A 24,127-nucleotide genomic window follows, 5' to 3' on the forward strand; every position below is an offset into this window, starting at 1 on the left:
GTGGGGGGGTGGGGGTTGTTGTTAGACTGGAGACGCTCTTCAGTCGCACCGTGTACAGACATGTCCTCCTCTCTCTCTGAATACCACTGTTAGATCCCCTGCGCCGCCGCTCACACATCTTGTCATCACTGTAACCAGAAGCTGGATGTGTCCATACTTGTAATGGACGCCCCCCCCCCCCCCCCCCCCCCCCCCGTCACCCTCCACCTTCACCGTCACACACTCCTTCACATGTTCCCAGCATGAAGGAGCGTCTATGAGGCCTTCAGGCCCGCGGGGAGTTTTCACGTCTCATCACCAGCTTCTTGCACGCTCAGCAGAAAGTGACAGAATAATTGTCCCGTGGGGTTTTTTTTTTTTTTTCTTCTCTCTCGAACGTCGTCACACCGTCTCCTGACAGGATTTCCATTGTCTGAGCGTGGCCACAAAAATTTATCGTTACCAAGCTTAACTGTCAGGTCAAAGTAGAAGCATTACAGGCTTCAGCAGTGTCACAAACTCACTTGAACGTCATGTGACCAAGTTTAACTTTAAGCAGCGTGGGCGGTGACACGCGGAGACCGTTCTGCCCTCGGCACCTCTCGTACGTTGACGATTACATCAAAGCTTTGGGGCTTTGGAGCTCATTGTATTCCTTCATGTACCAGAGTCAGACAGCGGCGTTAGAAGACTGATGACCTGTAGATATTCCAGATTCATTCATTCATTCATTCATGATAGGGTCGTGTTGGGGCTGGATCCTATCCCCCGGCGGGCTACACCCTGGACGGGTCGCCAGTCAATCACGGGGCTATCAACCGGCGACAGTGCTAACCACTGAACAACAAATGCACAATTAACTCCTGACAGAAACTTGAGGGAGCAGCTGTTTTAAAAAGAAATGAAAACACGTATTTGTGAAGATTTATATCTTCAGTGGGAACCAATGGGCTTGGGGTTAGGGTTAGGGCTGAGGGGGAAGTCAGAGCAGCGACACAGACTAACGCATGGTTGGTTTTTGTTGGTTTTATTTTAACGTGACGCCACAAGGCAATGTATATGTCAGTAATGGTTTATGAATCTTTTGTTGTTATTAATGTATGTAAGAGCAGATGACTTAACAAGCAGCACGATGTTTTGATTATTGATAATAAAAAAAAAAACTGCTCAATAAAACCGGGAAAATATACAAGACATTCTAGACGGAGCTGAAGCTTTTGTTTGGGTTTGACCTTGAACTTTGATGTTGGGAGTCAGGCACATTAAGGGTATTACTCCGCTGTGGGGTCAGACAGGTCAAACAATCCATTTGACACACAGGCGGGGGGTGCGGGGGCGGGGTTTGTCCTTTAACCACACTTTTTTTTTTTTTTCTTCATCTGGCCTCTTTGAAATGACGGAGCGGCCCCCTGCGCACCCACCACTTAGAATTAGCTAAAGTTTTACGACCCTGAAAGCCGACACTCACCTCTGTGGTCGGGATCAGGCAGCGGGCAGCTTCGGTCTCGTTTTGGGGACCGGGGGACGGGACGGGGGGGTCGGCTCGTGACGGGGTGATTGACAGTTCAAATTCCAGTCCTCGACAAAGACCCCAGCAAGGCGGGAGCAGTGGGCAGGACACTGTCCTCACCTGCAAAACACAGCGTCAGTTGTTAGTTCAAAACCCTGAAAGGACCGAGGCTGGATTACATACCAGGTAACTGCCCCAAACCCCCAGACCACATGACCAAAAGAAGCCCCAGCACCACTTTACGTGAGCCGTTTATGATCATTTGATTAACTGCAAGTTTTACTGAACTTTCACCCCTTTAAATTGTGGCCATGCCTTGCAGAGGGAACCCATGTCAACTAATTTCAGTTTATACTGTGGCCACATGATGCATGTTCCTAATAAAGTTGTGTTTGATTAAATTCTTTATAAAGATGTGATGCACCTTTAACGGGCTATTATCAACAGAAGACTTCGTATTGGTAACGTTGAGACTTTGAGGATCGAACCAGCGGGGCAGGGAGCTAAAGAAGCAACAGGCATGATGATCAACATCAATCAGCTGATTACGAAACAGTGGCAGGTTGTAAAGATCATGTGGTAAACTTTAATTTAATTTAAAGAGTTGGAAAAGACCCGGCTGTAACTTTTCCAATCGGATTCAGCCACTAAAGTGCGTGTGACATATGTTTTTATCAGTCTGCATTGTTTATGATGCTGTTTGTACTCGTGGTAATTTGTTTACCGTACAGCGCCCTCAGTTCAGGTCGTCATAGACGGCGTGTGCAGGTTTGTGTATCAAATTCACACACATTGCTTTTTTACCAATGTTTGATGAAACTTTATCCACAGAGAGGGAAGATAAAAAAAAAAACCTCACATGAACTATTAGGACAATGCAGGAGCAGGATTCGTCTGACTTGAGGGTTGCAGGTTTGAATCCCAATTTTTAACCCAACCCAATGAATTTTCCTAAAACAGTCACATTTAAAAAGAAAGAATATTAAAATAAGCTCCATGTGTATTTATTCTGTAGTCGTACTCCGCTCATCGTGTCTTTAAAATCCCCAAATTCCCCTTAACGACACTGAGGACATGAACTCGGTGTCCTCACTGGCAGCTACGGGCCTGTGTGGGCTTTGTCAGCTTTAACCCAGGGTAAATAAATGCAAACAAAAAAAAAAAAAAAGGCAAACAAATAGAGATTGAATTCCATGCTGGTTGTGTTCTCCACCAGTTTCATGTCATCGGCCTTTACTGATACGCTTCAGACCTGCTGTACACCTTGATAAGGGTTTTGTTGTTTATCTGGAGTTCCTGCTCCTGCAGTCTCGGCTGCAGGAGAGAGAGATTACAGTGCAGAGAGAGAAACCTCAGATCAGACTGGCCCTGTGCATTTTTCCTCCTGAGAAAAAGAGTAAAAAGAAGCTGAATAAGAAGTTTTCTGTAGATGCCTTAAAAAAAAAACCTGCTGGGAGCTTAGCTTGGGAGTCATGGCTCCTTCAGTTCATTCATAACAACTCTAACCAGCCATTTAAAGAAGACTGTAGGACATGGGCAGAAACTCCCCACTTAACATGAATAAGTGCTTTGTGCATCGGAATAAGCAGCTAAAATCTCCTTTAAACAAAGTGAAACACAGGAGGTGGGGGGGCTGCTGGGGTCTGGGAGGTGTGTACTGTTTGTTCTGTGATCCAGACCCATCAGTCACCATGTTACTGCAGTCTGGAGCACATTCCACAAATCATGCTGGGTTTTGTTCCCCATAACCTACAACAACGACACAGTTTGAGTCCTGCAGGGCTGAGGGAGGGTGGCTCCTTTAAACACAACAAATACATGATTGTGACCTCACTCAGATAAACTTCCTGTACCCCTGTAATTATTTTATAGTTTAGGATTTTTATCTAGTACTTTTACCGTCCAGTTCTAGTGTGTTTCATGCTACACAGACTTATTATAAATGAGTTGTAAACATGAGGTGACATTAACTTACAGTGGATTTATCTGTTGGATTATCTGACTCATTATTCATACAATAATTTAGCTCTTTGTACAATTCATAAGCAGTAATTCTAAAGTCTGGATTTGAATGTACAATAAGTTACCAAGCCCCGCCCACCTGGACCCACCATCCAAACCTTTGCAGGATTTGGTTTCTCTGAGTGTTTTTAACCAAAAATTTGCTGTATTTGTATTCGATCTCTTATCAGTCAGCCAATCAGAAGAGAGGCTCAGAGCCTCCTCTCTTCTGATTGGCTCACCGACCTGTTGTTACTAGAGCTCCAGAGAGAAGCCTGAGAGAGGAGATGTAAAACTACACTTCAAATAAAACACAGAAGAAGGAGAAAATATGGAGCTTTAAATATGAGGATGACGGTGGACATTTCGAGACTCTAGCTGGAAAACATTCATAGTGTTGCACTCGGTAATTCACGTGAAATATGACAGAAATCGCTGCGTAACGAACGAAAAAACACAGCTGACCAATCACGGCGTGAAGTGGGTTGTGATGCTTAGATTCTTGTGAGCAAAACTGACACTGAGGTCAAAGATCAGCGTTGCGGTGGTCCTGAAACCCAAGAGAGATTATGTAACAGAAGCTGTGGGAAGATTCATAGGATCTGATGATGAGCAGTAATTTGTTTCATCAACACACAATATATTGATAGCGTCTTTTCCCACAGGTCATGCTGAGCGGCAGCAGCGGAAAAAGGAAATGCACATAATTTTGAGATATGAGGAGAACACCCAAAACTTCCCTGTTAACTGTGGTGCTGCAGATGTGGTTTGGTTTCCGAGGCTGAGGACTGAGTCAGATGAGGAGGTGCGGATGGGACGCCTCTCCTCTGTAATTTGCTTCTGTGGAAATGAGCAAAGCCATTTCCTCTGGATCTGGCCGGGGGGGTATTAACGATAATGGGACACTTTGGGACCGAGAGTCTCTTAAACTGGGGCAAACTACGTGTTTTGGTGACCTGATTTTCAGTGTGTGCTGTCATTAAGAGTTCAAAATGAAATCAGAATGATGCTGATTCATATCCAGCAGCACTGAGATACACATCCACCTCAGGTCTTTTTTTATGGTTTCCTGGTACTTCTTCTTCTTCTTCTTTTCTTCTTCTTCTTCCTTTCCTTTTTTTTAGCGCAGTCACCACTTTGACGCAGACTGAAATATCTCAAAAACTATTTGATGAAATTTACTACGCACATTCACGGTGCCCAGAGGATCAATCCTAGTGACGTTCCCTCTTGCTCCACTAGTAGGTTGACGTTTGTTGAGTTTTCTCGACAACTATTGGATGGATAGCAATTAACTTTTGCATGTGCATTCGTGTTCACCACAGGAGAAATGGTAACGACTCTGGCTTTTTATCTAGCGTCAAGGTACAAGTTGGTTGAAACATAAAACCAATGACATCCTCCTCAGCCTCGGCCGCACATGCCAAACTAAGATAGTAAACGTTATACCTGTTTAACAACATGTGAGTTTGTGCTTGCTAGCCTGCTAATGTGTATATATAGATTAAAGTTATAGGTATGTACCATCTCATGGACTTGGTCTTGTTTGTACTTTTTCCTCTCTTTACTCATTTTGCTCTTCAACCTTTGTGTTTTTACCTTGTCTCTTTTCTCCTGCACCTGTTATCCCTTTTTTTGTTCCATTTTCTTCTCCTCTATTATTTTCCTCTGAAAAAGAAAATAAATGACTAATTTTCATACTTACCAGAAGTGCCTAAAGTTTATTTTTTCCTATGGAGACCTAGTACTAATGTTAAGTTATGTTTTGCCCCATCATCAGGCTCTGCTGTCATAAATCTACTGAGACATATAGCGAAGCTTTAAACTGCCTCTGAAACTCATCCTTATATCTACTATATATCTACTCAGGCTTAGCTACAGTGGCTGCCCCCACCGGCTTGTTTAGGCAGTTTCATCTGAATGTCATGGCCCACTCAGTAACCCAGCATCCTACATCACCAAGCACATGTTCGACAGTGACCAGGCTTTACGAGGCCGATAACGGGCAAGACTAACTGAACTCGTGTTGTTGTTCCAGGTCTCTGAAAAGTTCCCCGACCTGAAGAAGAGAGGGAAGGCCACTCACGCTCAGGACGTAGTGAAGGAGACGAGTTTGTCAAACAGCACTTCTAACACATGGAACCGACCTCGCTGCGGCGTGCCGGACTACCCCGCCCAGAGGGAGGTGCACTATCTAGGACGACAGCGCCAGAGACGCTACGTCCTGTACGGAGGACGTCTGGAGAAGACGGACCTCACCTACAGGTACAGATCTGCAGATCTACATACCCATGAAGAGAGATATTAGAGGTTTTATACAACTAAGTCTAATCTGCTGATGAAAACTCTGTGATTTGGTCGAGACCTTCAGAACAAGCGAGTAAGCGGACACAACTTTACAAACAGTCTTACAAATGTTGGCCATGATGTTTCATATAAGCAGCTACAAGTGCAGCTAAGTTACTGATATGTCAGCGTTGTGTTCCAGCTCGTTTCTGCTGCTCCCCAGTGGCCAAAAACATCTGTTATTGCAGCTTTAAAGAAAGATAATATGATAAAATGATGATTCTATTGCAGGCTGGATTTGCTGGATTTTAGACACATTGAATGATGAACTCAGTGTAAACTAGGAGCTCCTATATACTACTTAGAAAATTAAGTCTTGAAATTATGATTGTGAAAAAGTGGTGCTGGTTTTCTTTCATCTAAGACTTTGGCACCATCGAGAGTCTGGCAGTCGTCTGCTGGCTGCTGCCTCTCTGTCTGTGTCTCCTGGGGTCCCTTTCATTGTAGTCATTCTTTAACTTAACAGTATATTAAGACTGGCAGAGAGAGAGAGAGAGAGAAGGGGGGAGGCAGAGTGCTTTTATTAGCAGCACCGGCCACAGACTAATAAGATTCTGCTGGATTGGAATAAAAAAGCATGCACAACAGTGGCACCTGAGTGATGTGGTCGACCAGGATCACGGCAGCGACCCACAAAGTCAAACTACACTTCTGCATGACCTAACCGGGCCACCTTCGACTCAGTGTTGACAGAGTGGAGCCACGCTAATGAGTCCCTGTGTTTACTTTATATTTAGAATCAGCCGGCGTTTTGAGCTGGTGGGGCAAGTTAAGGCGTGACACCTGAAGTCACGCTGGGTCAGCTGAGAGCAGTGTTGTTGTAAGTGATTTTACGGTTGTTGACGAAACTGAAAAGGAAAAACGTTAAAGGACTAAGTTTGTTATGGTGTAGTCACAGGACGGGAAGTTTTGTTTGTTACTGTCAAAAAATTCCAAAAACAAAACCAGCAAAAATGTTCCACAAATACTCACTACAGCACCAAAAATTAAACTATATTAGGCCACTAATGATCATTCTCATTATTGATTAATCTGCCAAATATTTTTTTGATTAAATCAATTGATCATTAGTCTATTAAATGTCAAAAATAGCACCAAATATGGATTAATTTGCCGTTGGAAATAGTCCCCAACAAATGCACTATTTCTTCCTGTTGGTTTGATGAAAACTAGAGTGAGCAGTGAGCCATTTAAAATATATATATGTATTTAAAACTGTATATTTGTCGGCTGTTTTTAACACTTATGTCTTCAGTAGGAAGAAAGACAGACAATGTTGGTTTTTGGTCTTTTTCACTGGATTTGTTGACCAAGTAAAAAGTCCTTTTAAAGCCTTTTAAATTGCAGCATATTATAGATCTCGATGTGTTTATGTAGATTTTTAATGGTATAAAATCCTACAAATATTTATTTTCCAACATTACAGACTCCAAGTATTTGAGATGCCATGATTTCGACAGACAAAAATAATAATCAGGTGTTGAACCCAGTCTGTAAAAAAGTATCTTCAACAATCATTCTGTGTAGAAAGTCACAGAGACCAGCTTGTACATTAGCATTAGCATCAAAAGACCAGAATGCATTGCGTCCACACAACATGTGTTTTGAGTAAGAGCAGTAGGAAATGTATAACTGGTCGAGGGGAAAGTGGGTTCATCAAAGAGGAAATGATAAAAGTTGATCGGAGAATTCCTGCAGAGATTCACTGAACATCCCAGACTGAAGCTGCATTTACGTTTAAAGCAAAATACAAACTGATTTACCGACTGTTTCTGAAGAAGCTGCCAGAGCTTGTAAACAGGAGTCTGAAGGTAGAAGAAATAACAACTGCATTATCCTCAAATAAAACCAGGTGTCATTACGTATTTGAAGCTCAGCAATGTGGGTCTGATGAGTCATGTTTAATCTGTAATCTTCAGGGTATTTGTGCAAAAGGTGATAAGCTCAAGAATTTCAAGCTATGTGAACTTTGCACTGAGGAAAGTCCCCTTCGTGCAAACGTAAACAATCTGCACAAATATTTGCACCTTTTATTTTTAACCGTTTCCTTAAAACACAGAGGTTTTACACACCTGGGTTTAAATGGACATTCAGAAAATGTCATGGTTGTGCTCTACCGCTCTTCCCGCAGTTTATACTCCATGTAAACAAAGGAGACAGGGGTTGAGATGAATGCCAGTGGGGGGTTTTTATTGCTCATGTTTCTCTAAATTAAGACCATATTTCCCATAAACCATGCTGTTTCCTGTCCATCTTGACCATCCTCACGTGAAAAAAAAAAGCGCAGATAACAGCCTGTATAAATTCTTGCAGGTAAACTAATATACTCTGGACTGACAGACCTTCTTTCTGTTTCATGCCATAAACTGATGCAGCAGGTTTTTCATGTGTTTCAATAGAGGCTGACAGGCTTCTACCTTTAACTATATACCTTTACATCAATAAAACCATCCGTCCACGCAGACCCCAGGAAGACGAGCTGATTGCCTAAATAAATGCTCCAGCTGCTCATATGCAGAATTAACAGACCTGGAGTCAGGACATGTTTTGCCCAGCTTAAGCATAAAGTCTGGAAGCAGGGGAAACAGTAAACCTTGCTGTGTGCAAAGTTCATAACTCATTCTACCAACGCCTCTAAATCTCACTGATTAGCATGTTGTATCTTGTGAGAAGAGTTAAAACCACAATCTGTAGGTTCATTGGGAGATACACGCTGCAGTTATTTCTTGTTGTGCAGTCAGGTTGCCAGGTTTGGTAGCACTGTGCCAAAACTGAAACCTGACCGGTGGCAATTGGCAGCATGTGCAATAGATGGAGGCTGAACACGTCCTGACAGCTGCACGCTGTCTTCTCATGTCACTCACTGAACGCAAATTAGCATATCTCCAAAAATGCTGAACTATTCTTTTACCTCTTTGGCTCGCATCAACATGACAGCTCACATAGTTGTTAAAGGAAAAGTTTGACATATTAGGAAATATGCTTATTGGCTTTGTGGCAGATTTAGATCATAGGACTGACTGGAACAAGACCAAACAACTAACCTGGCTCTGTCCGAAGCTAAATAAAATCTGATTACCGTAAAATTTAAAGCTCACTAATTACCAAGTTATTATTGTTTAATTTCTGTGAAACAACAAATTAAATTATAATTCGTTGTTTCACAGAAAGTATTCGGGAAAATAACAATAAAACAACTGTTGTTTTTACATTTTTATGTATTGATTTAAAAACAACATGATAAAATATTAGTGAGCTTCATTTGTGCTGATTTGGTGAGATTTTGGTTATTTTTGGTCAGACCCCGCCTAGTTTTACTTGTTTCCAGTCTTTATGCTAAGCTAAGCTAACTGGCTCCAGCCTATAGAGACATTAGACTTGTATGGAGCTTCTAATCTAACTTTATATATCTCATAAATATATTTCCAAAAATGTCAAACTATTCCTGTAATGTCAGAACAGAACCTGTGGCCTTTCTGCAAGTGAGCTGCTGATAATGTTGGTTTATTTCAAACTAGCAGCAGTGACTTTCTGATTTGAGGTGTAAACGAGGGAAAATGTATTCAGAGCTCTGCAATATGTCATTTCTGAAGTGAGTGCGTCCTGTTGGTAAGATGAGGTCTGTTTCCTTTTTCTCTGTTATCACACTGGGTGGTTTGATCTCAAAGGAGAGGGAGGAGATCATGATGCAGTGTTTTGTTAGTGAGCCTGAGGGCGTCAATAACAGCACACCTCCCCGCTGACGAGACAACTGCAGATATCAGATTAGAGGGAGGCGTGCGAGGCCGGTGGTCCCTCTCTGCTGCTATACTTTACATCCTGTATCGTCTGTGTGTGTGTGTGTGTCTGTGTGTGCGTTTGACACCTGCATGGGTCTCTCGCAGGATCGTCAGGTTTCCGTGGCAGATGGGCGAGGAAAAGGTTCGTCGTGTCTTTCGGGAAGCCCTGAAGATCTGGAGTGACGTCACGCCGCTCACCTTCACCGAGATCCACAGCGGGAAAGCTGACATCCGCATTGACTTCACAAGGTGAGAGGAAACAGATAACCCCCTTTTAATGAAGCATCATTAGAAAGGAAAAGGAGCCTGAACGTTTAGACGCTCAAATAGGAGCAAAAAAGTTAGTTTTTTATTGGTGATAACTTTTTACTTTTACTTTTCTGTAGGACAGAGCAAACTTTGTGTTAACTTAAAAATAAAAATGAAAAAGACTAAGGGGCAACAAACACTGGCAGAGTATGAGGCATCAAAACATCTGCACCGTATCTTTTCAGTCTTTAAGAGGAAGGCAGAGTGTCATTCAGGTGTTAGGAGAGGACCGGGCTCTCCAGTGTTCACCTGGTTGAATTTAAGACCTTTTAAATACCTGTCTCACAGTCACATCAAAATGACAATAGAATGGTAAACAAGTTAAGATGATATGGACTACAATTATTTACTATTATATCAATTTTTTTTGTGAGATATTAAAATTAAAATTAAATATAAAAATATATAATACCTGGACTTTGATTACGGTTAAAAACTTTTTTTGTGGTGTAAATATTTCTGGATTAATATTTGTAGATAAATTAGAAAATAGATTCTTACAGATGTTAAATAAACTGCCATAATTAATCACAAATTAATAAATGAATGTAAACTTTCTCTAAAAAGAATATAATTGATTGGAAGTATATAAATTGATATTATATGTAGTATTTATTCATACATTCATTTATTTTCTTTACATATTTATATTGGTCACTTGTTGGATATATAGGATACATCTTCTGTAAAATGTGTGTATCTGCTTTTATAGCTCTAATTGAAGAAGTTCTTTCAGACATCAAATATGTTTTTATTTTTATTATTATTATTTAAATAAATTTGTGTGTGTGTGTGTGTGTGTGTGTGTGTGTTAGTAGTTAGTTTTTTGTACCATTTCTGCAACGCCTGCTCCATCTCCTCCAGAGTTTCCTCCTGGTCGTTTTTATCTGTGTTGGAACCAGTTTTACTTTTACACCAGAAGAGTTTTTTTGTACCATTTCTTTTTCTTGTGACCTGCCTCGCTCTCCGGCTCCTCCAGGTTCGGCCTCATGCAGCTCTCTTCCTGCTCTGGCTCCTTTTCCTGCAGAGTTTTCTTAAGTTTCGAGTTTTCCTGAAGGAGGGAAAACTTGTCCTTCTGCCAGTGGATGCGCTGCCTCTCCCACTGCTGCTGGACTCTCTCCAGACGAGCCTCCAGGTTGTTGTTGCCATTTTTCAGCAGGTCGAGCTGAGCCTCATAGAGAGCCATGGATTTCTCCATCACCTCCAAGAGGGCGCGTGTCTCCTGCTGACACTGGACGTGGTGACTCTCCAGCTTTTGTTCACCTTTGTTTAGTGCTGCCTCGAGGTCGCTGTTCCTCCGTTTCAGCTTGTCAAGGCGAGCCACATCGGAGACTCTGGATTTCTCCATTTCATCCACCTGCTGCCGCAATTTGCGACGGGCAGTCTGTAGCTGTTCTTCATTTTTCTTTAGTGCCGCTGCGAGTTCACTGTTATGTTTTTTCAGCCTTTCGAGCAGAGCCACATTGAGCGCTCTGGATTCCTCCATTTCATGCAGCAGGGAGGTTTTCTGCTGGTTCAGTTGTCCAGCTTTCTCCTGCTGCCAGCAGAGGTACTGGGCCTGTTTGAGGGCAGCTTTGATCTTGCTGGTCTCCGCCTGGTGTTCCTCCAGCTGGGCTTGATGGGAAGCCTGTAATATGTCCTCCGTCTTTTTCGCATCCTCCTTCTGTTTGGAAAGAGCTTCCTCCATCTCGCTCAGTTGCCTCCGCAGCCTCTCAGTCTGAGCCCTCTCAGACACAAGATCCGTCTCCAGTTTTTCTGCCTTCAAATGAGTCGCAAACTCTGCAGCAGCTTTGTAGGACAGCTGCGACTGGGCCTCATGCAGCCGACCTCTCAGGTGATATATCTCCCTCTGCATCAGCTCTTTCTCCATTTGGCTCCATTTGTCATCCTCTCTCTGTTCCTGGAGCTGGTTGAACAGCCAATCCTCTTTGATCTCCAACGGGAAGAGCTTCGCCCTGCTGTCCTTCATTTGTTCCTCCTTGGACCTAATGTAGAGGCGCAGTGTGGATTCAGTCTCCCAGTGGTTGCCTTCCATGTTTTGGAAGCTTTTTATCCTCAAAATGTGCGTGTGTGCCTGTTATTCCAAAAACACCATGATGGGGTACACAGCAAGATTCTGTGATGTCACTGATGGTGTCATTGTGATGATGTCACAGATATCAGCTCTTTGATGACAGTTGGGTCAAGACTACTAAAAGCAACATTCTGTGATGTCACTGATGATGTCATAGTGATGATGTCACAGATATCAGCTCTTTGATGACAGTTGGGTCAAGACTACTGAAAGCAACATTCTGTGATGTCACTGATGATGTCACAGATATCAGCCCTTTGACTATAGTTGTCTCAGGACTTTTGAAAGCAACAAAGCAACATTCTGTGATTCCATTAATGACATCAGTGATGATGTCACAGAGTCCTCTGTGACATCAGTCAGTTGGGCTAGGGTCTGTATTTTTTTCATTTTCTTGTGAAACCCTCCCCCAAAAGACAGCAATTGTTGTTACCATGGTAACCATGATTTCTTTTGAACTGAGGCACAGCAAAGGCAGACTTCTTTGCTGATGTCATGAAGATCTCTTCTTGAAGCAGGGCGGATCCCTCTGATGAGTTGGGTTAGAATCAAAGCAACAGAGCAACACTCTGCGATGCCATTAACGACATCAGTGATGATGTCACACTTTCACACAGCACTTGTTACCATGGTGACCACGTTTTCTTTTGAATTGAGGCACAGCAAATTGGTCTCACCGAGAAATAAAAATAAAAAAAATACAAAAATAAAAATACATAAATAATTTATTATTGTATTAGTCTAAACTAATTGACGAATCAATTGATTGTTTCTACAGCTATTTTCTGAAATACTTCACATTTGACATTAAAATGACATTAATCGTAAGTTGAAAGTTGCTTATTTGTCAAATTTTCTTGATGCAATGTTGGATTTTATTGACATTTTTTTTATTTTTAGTTGATATGAGTCAACGTGTCCTATCAGCACCGCTGATGTCGGATACCATTCATGGTTTTGTATCACTTCAGTCTTAAAGAACTCATGTTTTTTACTGGCTCAGCTCATTTTTGTTTCCTTGTTCTGCTGATGAACTGATGTGCGTCTTTGTTTTTTTGTCATCACCACAAATAACCACGAGCTTCTTGGTCAACACAGAGTCAAACATGTTAAATCTGTTTATGAGTTTGGGCTGGAGGAATCAGATTAAATCAAATCTGATTTGGACAAAGGTCTTTGCTACGAAGGGCTTTACAGAGCCATAAAGATAGAAACAAGAGATATTCAAGCAAGAAAAGGACAAGCAGATAACAAACTCCACAATTTTAAGTGGTATCTGGGTCTTTTTGAAATGACTTAATTTTCTTTTATGTAGCTTTGCTTGTTTGTTCCTGCAACGATTTTGTGTTTTCCCCTTTTGAATCACGGTTTTGATTCTTTATTGTTGGTCATGTCACAGCAGTCTTTGTTTTCCCTGCTACACCAAAATACCTTGGAGAATGTCAAATTTTGACAAAAAAAATATGGATTCATAAATCTCACTATTGTTGTGAATTAATCAATTAAGAAAATACCTGATACTTTAATCATTAGTTTCAGCCCTAATGGTTTAGTTTTTTGCTCAAAAGGGAACTCAACATTACGGCTATCTTGTTAAATTCATGTTTAATTAAGTAAAATGCTTTGACCTGTAATTGTTGAATTATTCATAATTAATAATTAATATAATTAATAAAGATTGAGTTAAAAGGTTTATTGTGCTTTCTAAGTCCTCAGAGTGGCTTCTATGTTCATCAGAGCGTTTGTTTTACGAACCTGCAGGTACTGGCACGGAGACACCCTTCCCTTCGACGGCCCGGGTGGGATTCTTGCTCACGCTTTCTTCCCCAAAACACACCGACAGGGCGACATTCACTTTGACTACGATGAGTCATGGACCCTTGGAAACCACATGGGTGAGTGTGAGGCTGGTGTAGAGAAAGTAGAGAAAGAAAACAGTTTTTAAGTTCAACTAACACTTATTTTTTTTACTTACAAACTAGAATAAAATAACAGAACAGACCAGAGCGTGTATTGATCAAACTGTTAAAGATAAAATTAACTTAAGGACTGGAATTAAGTTAAAGATAAAAGTAAAAATCCTTCACTTTTACTCGCAAACTAATGAATAAAAATATTTATCAAACTTCTTTTGACTTAAAAATGCACTTAAATGTCAGAGAGCTCCAGAATAAACTGTGAGGATTTCTTTTAAAAAAAGGATTTACAATATGGCAGATGTATGGTCGATCTTGATCTCTGATTGGCTATTCCCTCTCTGATCATACATGTGATCGATCATGTGATCACAGGTGATATTCCGAGAAGATAATGGCCATGAGCTTTAAGTTTGTCGGCACATTACTTAAAATGATCATCTCTCTCTAAACCCCGCTGGGTGAAACATTTCTGACACATCTGTGCCAGGCTTTATCAGGACATAGACAGGGAAACAGGGAGGATAACAGGGAGCAGATATGAGTCAGCAGGATTGGAAGCGGTGGGGAACATTTTTATGTCTCTTTGATGTTGGCACTGCATCATCTCAGGTTGCAAAATCCCCAGCGTCTGCCTCTGCAAGCAGGTCAAAACAAATGCCTGGAGTAGCTTTCAGACAGCATCTGAACCAGGTGTGGTTTTGCATCCTCTGAGGTTTGTCGACCCCCTCCCCCGCAGGCACAGACCTTCTCCAGGTTGCTGCCCATGAGTTTGGGCACGTCCTGGGCCTGCAGCACTCCCGTGAGCGGGGAGCCATCATGTCCGCATACTACTCCTTCTCGTATCCGCTGAAGCTGAGCGAGGATGACAAGCAAGGCATCCAGTACCTGTACGGCACTCATCCACAAGTCCTGCCTTCGTCGCCGCCCCCACCTCCACCTCCATACGACCCAGAGACCAATGAGATCGTCACTAATGTGAGTGGAGCTGATGACACCTTTACTGAATTTAACAACACGGTGTGCCTGGGAAGAATGATAACATTTGCAAAATAACAGGTAATATCAAAGAGTAAAAAAGTTTTTTTCCAATATCAGGCAAGTTGATGGTTACAAATGAAAAGATCTTTATAAATATTTGGTTATACATAAAAATGCACCAAAGCATAACTGCAAAAAACCCTGAGGAAGGAAAATGTGCAGATACGCTTTGGTCTGTCGGTCGGTCGGTCCAACACTTCCAGAGACATTCATATATTGTCTCTATATTAAACACAATGACAATATTAAGTTTTAGAGAAATATCTCAGTAGCTGTTGGAGGGATTTCCATGAAATTTGTTGGAAACAAGGTGAACTCTAATAATTTTAATCATCCTCTTACTTTTCCATTGACGCCATCATCAGGTCAAAATTTGAATTGGTCTAATATCCGCAAAACTGATAATATTCCCATCAGCCTCAGATGGACTTTGTGTTACTTTGTTTGTGCTAATTAGCAAATATTAATTTATACAAACTAACATGGTGAATTGCTAAATTATTTATTATTATATTTATAACAAGTGCAAGGTAAACAGTAGAAATACTGTGTTTATATTACAAACTAGCTTACCAAGAATGTGTGCATACATGTGTTTGATTGTTGGAGCTGCAGCAGCAGAATAATCCACTGATTAAGGCTTAAGGATAGTTCTGTATTTGTCTTATCATTAACAACTCCCATGGAAAGACCCAAACCAACAGTCCCTCCTCTGTCTGTGGCCCTCAGCTCCAAGTTCATTGGTTCCTAATGAAGAATTAAAACTTTAAAAACACCTCACTGAAAAAAACAAAAACAATTTATAGTTTCAGGCCCTTAAATAGACATTGTAGCTAGTTGTGCTAGTTTTTAGCAAACAAACAGTAAATAGTTAATTTGTTGGGGACTATTTTCAGCAGCGAATTAATCTACAATTGGTGCTCTGGTGAGTATTTGGGGCAGCAGGACGGTGTGTGTGGGACTGCGTCAAATTAAACTACAGCGAGTGTGTTCATGGTTCATGTGGCTCATTGATGTGTTTGTAATAGTTTCTGGAAAACAATGGAGCTCTGTGGTTCAGAGGAATAAGAATCTATAGGGAAAACTTGTTTGTAAGATCAAATCATTTTTATGGGATTTGTTGGCAAGAAGAACAATATCGAGCACATCCAGCTTTATCCTTAAAGAGGAAGTTGTTTCTGCGGTCGTTACACACTTATACAGTGAATATCTTTGAGAGAACACCACATCATACACAAGTGTATTTTTGAACCATCGATGATAAATGAGGGTCAAAGACAAACGTCAGATTTTAGTCCCATCAGAGTTTCTCACAGGAGAACGCTGGAAAAAGGTTCAGTCATCATTATTTTCTCTTGTAAAACTTGTAACTGAGAAGTTTTACACTTGTACTGAAAATCTTCAGCTGGATCCTAAACTGAATTAAGCACCAGATCCTGCTGTACTTTATTTTAAGGATCATTTCAGGCAATACAATTTCTCTTTAACACTGTATCCCACTGCAATAAAAATCCCTATTGTTGGAAATTTTACATTTGCATGTATCACTTTCAAATGAACAAGTGATCTGTTTTATTTCCAGCCCGACGCCTGCCAGACGGACTTTGATGCTGTGTCTATGATCCGAGGGGAGCTGTTCTTCTTTAAGTCGGGCTACGTTTGGCGAATCAGGGACGGGCATCTGGAGAGCGGTTACCCGGCGCTGGCGTCCCGTCACTGGAGGGGGATTCCTGACAACATTGACGCCGCCTTTGAAGACAAGTCAGGGAATATTTGGTTCTTTCAAGGTCAGTGAAGATGTTTGAGCTGCTGTCATGTGGTTTCATGTGAGGGCAGGATCAGGGGGGAGGAAGTCTCACGTTAAGTGCACAGATCAACAAAAAGTATCGTACAATTTTAGGTGTAAAATGTGAGATGAGAATAAAGTTGTAGGTGCAATTACTGTGAGTTTAAACAACCATGGCTGAGCTTGTCCTCGTTGGGAATGCCAAAAATTCTCAATTTACTACACTTTATGTGAGTCATAACTTATATTGCATCAGACAAAGTGAATTACAAGGTAAAGCCTGACTGTCTGGGCCTTGCTGTTACCTTGATGAAGAGCAGGTTGAAGTTCAGCAGCTTGCTTAAAGACACTTCAGCTGACACTACGCTGAAGCTCCAACTGATCACACTGAAATAAAACAGGAGACAAAAAAATCGAATTAATCACCAACAGTAACCAAAGAAAATTGTTAATTTGATGCAGCTGCAAAGATGTTGTCAGGTCACTGAAGACACTAGCGGTGTCCCAATTCAGGGGACGCATCCTTTGGAGGACGCGGTCTTCCAAGTTCGTAGCCATTATAGGCCGCAAAGGCCGACATAGGTCAGTCTTAATTCTGCTCATAGATTAGTCTAATGGAAGTCAAAGACTGATTCATTTAAAGCCAAAAACATTAGACACCAATTAGACACTGCAAAGACCAATGTTACCATGGCAACAGTCTATGACACCTGCATTGACCAGTAGCATCCCACAACAAAAAACAGGAAAACATGGCTCATAATTTGTGGTTTGCTAACATTGTTATGGAGAGAGCAATGAGAAGGGAAAGAGTTTTTAGAGACCGCAGTCTTGTTTTTTTTCCAAATTCGATTTGAAAAATATCCTTGTACCTGTATCTGTACCTTGAATTCCCCTCCAAAAGACAAATTTTCTGCTGGGGTAAACGGAGCTGAGCAGTTGGATGCAGTTCCTTGGTCGGCCATTTTTTTTTTTATATATATATATAAAGTCTTAATTTACCCAGAATTCATTGTATCACAATCCGCTTTAAGATGGAATTTAGATACCTATCTAAAGTCCAACTATTTGTTATATATAAGTAATAATCAAAGTCTATTTTCGTGAAACTTATCTAAGGAGGGATTTTCGCTGCGTCACCAGCTGTTCCCGCCCTTACCGTTGCGTCGCAAAGCACGGCTCCTGTCGCCTAGCAACCTTGACAACATGTAACTTTTATTTTTCCACAAAAAAAACTTCAGGTATTTAAGGCCCTTAGGTTTTAACAGTTGTACCGTTAGCTGTTGAACTGAGCTGAAACCCAATACTTACAGTTGAATGTGTAATCCTCGGGCTCTCTGTCGGTGTCGTTTGCTCTCAATTACCGGCGCGCAATGAATCTTGGGATATGTTGAGTCGCATTTCTCGGCCGCATTTTAAGGAACCTTCAATCATCACTAGTCGCACGGGTGTGACGCAATCGGTTTTTAAATGCAGCCTGTGAAAGATGCGACCCACTGTGAGTGACTCAAGTTTTCTAAATAAAAGTGGCAGTTACAGAGTCAAAGACGAATGAAATTTACTTACAGGACATTAACGGTTCACCTTGATTCACCGTCTGTCTCGGCAGGTGAGAACTACTGGGTGTTCGATGCCGAGATGCAGATCAAGGGGCCGGAGTCCATCAGGAGTTTGGGTCTATCGGTGTCCGGGATCCAGGCGGCGCTGCGCTGGGGCCACGACTCCAACTACAACACCTACTTCTTCAAGTCGGGCAGCTACTGGAGGTTCAGCCCCCGCGAGAACCGGGTCCAGTCCGTCTACCCCCGCAGCATGCAGGACTGGATCGGCATCCCCGACGACGTGGACGCCGCTTTCAGGGACATCTACGGTACGGCCCTAAAACGAAAACATGAGAGACTCTACATTGAATATTTAAACCCAAGTTGCTTTGACTGCACAAATACATTCCTACAAGTTTCAACTCCAAGTTATGATGATAAATTACCACATTAAACTCTAATGATAAATGGATGCTCCTCAGAGACGTCAAGCAAGACACAACTCAAATTAAGTGAATTATTGGTGCACAGATGTTTCTCAGAGACGCTAGTTTGCATGTTAATAAACATTCATGCATGAAAAATGAATTTAGTTTTTGTATGAAGCTGCTGTGAATCAAGTTACTGAGCCTGGACAATCTCTAATCTGTTACCTGACGCAATCTATGTGGTTTGTGGAGTCTGCTCCAAGGATTACACTGTGTGATAATGTTTGCACTTTATGAACATCTCTAAATCATGTCTTTATTTAAACTCGAAGATCATTGAGGGAAAATCCCTCATTTACAATGTTGAGTTAAAATACCAGTTAAAAAAGAACATCAGTTAAAACAAACATATAAATACAATTAATAAATAATGTAATGACAAGATTCAATTAAAACTGGTACAAACCGAAAAATGAAAAGGTCAAAGATTAAGAATCTAAAATGACCAACAGCTACCAACAAATTAAATTATAAAATTGTTTTGTAGTGAGTTCAGGTGGACGGGGCAAAGACGCCTTTTCTCTTTAATCTGATGCTGTTTTCTTTCAAATATTACTGCAATAAAGAAAAACAGTGCAAGATCCTTGAGACTGATTGTTGACACACTGATTTCACAATAAAAGCCCCTGTGGTTTGTGTCTTTCAGGCTACGCTCACTTCATCCGAGGGCGACAGTACTGGAAGTTCGACCCTGTCGGCATGAACTCTTTGGAGGGATACCCTCGCTACATCGGCATGGATTTTTTCGGCTGTAGGAACGTGTGAGTTTTTTAACCGTGGAGATTCAGACGGACAGATTTTTTTTTTTTCTTTCTTTTTTTGACAATGAAGAGGAGTTTTTGAAACGAAGACATTTGTATGTTCATACTACAGATTCAGGAAGTTGAGAGGATCTCCTTCAAATCTGTTCATGCTTTACTCCATTTATTGATACTCAGATCAATTACAGCTTCTTCTCAGGAAAACCAAGTTATGTTTCCTCAGACTTGGCACCTCCTGTGCAGCTATACTCATATTTATTTTTGCACATTTGGGCCCTGTATTAATGACGTGTGATACCGATGTGAACCGCACCGTTCTCACCTCCTTCTTTTGAGCCTGACGTTGAGCTTTTCGACTGAAACTGGTTCACAGACAGAACCAGAACCAGCACAGACTGTCTTATTCCCTGTAGTGGATGTTTTTCATTCCAGCTGTTTTGTTTTTGTTTTTTTCATCATGGATGGACTTGCGGATCCTCGAGTGTTTGAAGAGTGGCATCAAGTGGCATTCAACCATGAATCAGAACAAAGAAACAAAAGTGATGGGCTCGTTTGTGTGTTTATGCTCTTACCAGCTTTCGAAGCGCCCGGGGGTTTCTTGCCCTGAGGTGCGTCTCTCAGGCAGCCGTCACTCTCATGCTGTGCAGTGTCACCAACAGTCAAGTTTCAAACCAAATCTAACTCAAATTTTAACCAAATTTACAAAGAAAATGTGCAAAAGAAAAAAAAAAATGCATATCATTTCTTGCTCCCATCCACTACTCTCATGTGAATATTAAGAGTCGGGTGCGTCCAGTTCTCATTCTGCCATTGAACCATTGCAGAGGTGCAGTGGATTACCAAGTGGAAAATGTGAAGGAATTATGGCTTTTCTGTTTGTTTCTCGTGACATGAGGAAGGTAACGGCCTCCTCATCGCTCCGCACACATCTGATGTTTTCAACTTCTCAGTGACGGGTGACGTTCAGGTCACATGCCGATTCACCCACCACGTCTGCTTCCACCGCACTTTGTCGCTTCTTGTTTGACGGATACACCAACTTTCCCACCTCAGCCAAGAGTAAAACCTTTTTTTTTTTTGTAATATTCAGACTCTTTTTTAAAGGATGGAAAAGCACATATCACAAATCAGTGACTGGCTATTAGCAAACAGTCCTGACGGTGCTGACCTTTGAGGGCGTGAAGACCTGAAGAGTCTGAAAAAACATTTTTAATCGTATTTATTTTGCATATGTTCCAGATTTCAGTAAATTGGATGAGATGTTTCTCTGTTGTTGTGGTTTAGGCTGATAACGTCTGGTTTTTACATTAAATCTTTCCTCATGTAGATTTTAGATCTTATGTTTTGTTACCTGCTTTTTATTCCCTGACCGAACAAAAGAATTTCTGCTTTTCATAACATAAGGAGCCTTAAAGAAATTCAGTGTTGATGCAGGAAGATGATGTGATAACATTACTGATCGTGGAGTTTTAATGTCCCTTTTCTAACATGATGTGTGTGAAGCTCTGTATCACTCAGCGGCCTGCGGGCCTGTGTTGCAGCAGAAGCTCCAGGGCGCCATCTAGAGTGCAGCACTGTCACTGTCACCCTGCAGGAGGAGGGTGATCCTCACGTTTTGTGTCTCTCATCCTTGACGAAGTCGTTGCTTATCCATAACATGGTGCGCTGTTCAGGTCGGTCCGTGCAGCGCGGTCAGGGGCAGCAGCTGCTGAGGGTCAGTGGTTCTCAACCTGCTCAGCCAGAAACACTTTAATTCTGACCTTATTTTTGCTTTTCAGGATGTTTTACTGAACAAAATGAATGTTTCACAAGAATTTATCACAGAGATTAATAACTGGATGGTAATGGTGATACTTTACATTAGCTACTTTAACTACTTCCTTTTTTAGAGACAACTGGATTTCAGAGACAAATATTGTAGGGCTGCAACTAATAATTATTTTCATCATTGATTAATCTGCCAATTGTTTTTTCGATTAATTTTTTTGCCTATAAAATGACAGTTAATAGTGAAAATTCTCATTGTAATTTCCCACAGATAACAATGGCCTCCCCACGTCTTTTGTCTGATATTCACTTTCCTGTGACAATGAAAAGCGTCAAATCTTTGCATTTGAGAAGCTAGAAACATTTTTGCTTAAAAAATTATTGAATTATCAAAAAACTTTCAGATTAACTTGCAGTTCTCTTCATCAATTAATCGACTAATTGTTACAGCTCAAAAATACTGTACTGTTACTCTATAATGACTTTTTAACTTAAGACTAAAAATTTACATAAAAAACATGATGAACTGATAAAACACAACTCATTGTTAAAGATGTAAATCCATACTACTTTATACAGTATATACTACATAATAATCACCATAGTACTTAGTAGTCCATACACCCTGCTTAGGGCTCCATGTTTCAGATGAGTTGTCAGCAGTTTTCTCTCTCAGCATCTCTGCATGATTTCATTTAAACCTTTGTGGTTCTGAATATTTCTTCCACCGCTGCTGAATAGTGAAAGGGTCTGATGGACACCCGGGTTGAGAACCGCTGCTCCTGCGAATCTGACCTTCCCTCTGCCGTGTCCCTGGCTGCAGCACTCAACTGTGAAGTCTCAGCACTGCCTGCCGTGTTCGTCACATGTTAGTTTTTCAGTGCAGGACACTGACGAGTCGTTACGGTTTTCATCATTCAGTCCGTTGTTGCTGTTTGAATCTTTTCATCAACTCATTTCAAGTGTTAATCAGTGAACTCTGCTTCGAACAAATATTTATACACAGTCGACTTAGCAAGAGTTTCTTGTACATACATGTCTTTGATTATTATTTTTTTTTACTCATATGTAGCCTATACGTTGTACATTGAAAAGTATGAACTGCATTTTGTTTCTTTCTAATAAAACCATAACCTTTTTACCAAACTGCTGCCTTTAGAGAGTTAACACTGATTCACCACAGAAACTTTCAAACTAGACATATTTATATGCTTCATATTTGATCAAAAAGGTTATTTAAATATTTTATCTGTCATGCACAGTGAAATAAATGTCCTTTTTTATCTAAATGTAACATTTATGAATAACCTACTTAATAACTTGAATACATCTGTTAAAAAACTCGGTCAAATATACTGTATGAATTTAACTGACAAATAAATTCACTTTTCAGCCAAATCTGAATATTTTTCAAAACATAACTAAGATTTTTTTTTTTTTTTATTAAAAACATCATGAGAAATGACTTTTGTGTCTAATATTTTGCTACAAATCTTGATGATGTTGTGGTATGTCTTAAAAAACTGGTTTGCAAAATGGTTTGTTGCTGAAATTATATTTTATAAACTGAATCATCAACAATTTAACAAGATATTATTTCTAAGTTTCCAATTTTGAGTAATTTTCTTTCAAAAACAGATAATTTTGTAAATTAATTCTCAGTTACGATAGTTTAAATTTCTAAAATTGTCTCTTATTTTATTCTGTCATTGTTCATCAGGTTTGTATCTTTTAGACTTTATTTCACAAACTGAATCCCACTGCGATCTTTTTTTTCTAAGGGAGACTTAATAAAAAAAAATAGAAAGATATAACACTGGGATTAAATGTGAAAATGTCAGAAAAAAGAATTTAAATGATATTTCTGAATCCGTATTCTAAGTTTATTGCCTTAAAAGTGACTATAATGTGTTAACAGTCGACAGTGTGATGAGTGAATGTGATTGCCTGGTTCAGGAGGGGGGGCGGGGCCTGTGGAGTTCATTCAGTGGGTAAATCATGGTTGACAGTGAGGCACAGCAGCAGCGATGGCTCACAGCTTCACTCAGGAGTATTTTCAGATCCCTGTGGTGACCAGAACATACACAACCGCCTGCGTCCTCACAACCGCTGCCGTGGTAAGAAACAACAACAACAACAACAGCGAAAACAACAACTCAGTAACATTCAAGAAAACAACAGAAGTTTTCAACTCTGACCTCCATGATCAGATTAGACGGAAGACATGCACTGATATCAGGAAAATTCATAGTCTAACACTTATTATGAACTGATACTACTATGAAGTTTTAAGACTATTTTTTATATACTTCCAAATTAGACATTGTGCTCATGTTAACATTATGAATACAATTTGCTTTCTCACGTTTTTTAGTCGTACTGTGTTTTTTAATTTACTTTCACTTAGAAAAGACAAAATTTACTACAACATCTTCACATGTTGAGTCTTTGGAGCTGTTTGTGTGCTGTGGTACGACAGTTACAGTCGAAGTTGAAGCAGTTAAGAAGATGGAGAGTCAGAGCGCTGAAAGGAATTCAAGTATTAGCTGAAGTGTTGGCACTAAAAGGAGTTGAAGTGTCAGCAATGAAAGCAGTTGATATGTCATTTCCAAGTTAAACACTGGACTGAAGTTGAAGTAAAAGTGCTGAACACATTTGAAATGTTAACCCAAGTAAAATCCCTGAATGCAGTTGTACTCACTCAGAATTTGAGATGAAAGCACCTGAAGTGTCATTTTAAGAGAAACAAAGAAAATAATTTAATTAAATGTTAGCACTGAAGAGATATGAAGCATGTGCACTTAAAATGGTATGAATTTAGCTGTTGAG

General features: G+C 40.7%; 2 protein-coding genes across 3 annotated transcripts in view; both read left to right on the forward strand.

The window, feature by feature from the left end:
• Positions 1-22,444, forward strand: part of mmp11a (matrix metallopeptidase 11a) — a 29,047-nt gene extending 6,603 nt beyond the window's left edge. The window contains exons 2-8 of the mRNA XM_023394948.2: positions 5,529-5,755; positions 9,721-9,864; positions 13,760-13,893; positions 14,654-14,892; positions 16,538-16,742; positions 18,351-18,611; positions 19,417-22,444. Coding sequence (XP_023250716.1) covers positions 5,529-5,755; positions 9,721-9,864; positions 13,760-13,893; positions 14,654-14,892; positions 16,538-16,742; positions 18,351-18,611; positions 19,417-19,535 — 1,329 coding nt within the window. The 3' untranslated portion in view covers positions 19,536-22,444. The remainder of the gene's footprint in view (positions 1-5,528; positions 5,756-9,720; positions 9,865-13,759; positions 13,894-14,653; positions 14,893-16,537; positions 16,743-18,350; positions 18,612-19,416) is intronic.
• Positions 22,445-23,284: 840 nt separating this feature from the next.
• The window catches only part of derl3 (derlin 3), a 6,139-nt gene continuing 5,296 nt past the window's right edge, over positions 23,285-24,127 (forward strand). For both annotated transcript variants that reach the window (XM_087170638.1, XM_023395019.2), the window contains exon 1: positions 23,285-23,415. In XM_087170638.1, coding sequence (XP_087026764.1) covers positions 23,326-23,415 — 90 coding nt within the window. In that variant the 5' untranslated portion in view covers positions 23,285-23,325. The remainder of the gene's footprint in view (positions 23,416-24,127) is intronic.

Source organism: Seriola lalandi, unplaced genomic scaffold (assembly GCF_002814215.2).
Source record: "Seriola lalandi dorsalis isolate HSWRI2012SDOR001 ecotype SW California unplaced genomic scaffold, Sedor1 jcf7180002054955, whole genome shotgun sequence".
Lineage (NCBI taxonomy): Eukaryota > Metazoa > Chordata > Actinopteri > Carangiformes > Carangidae > Seriola > Seriola lalandi.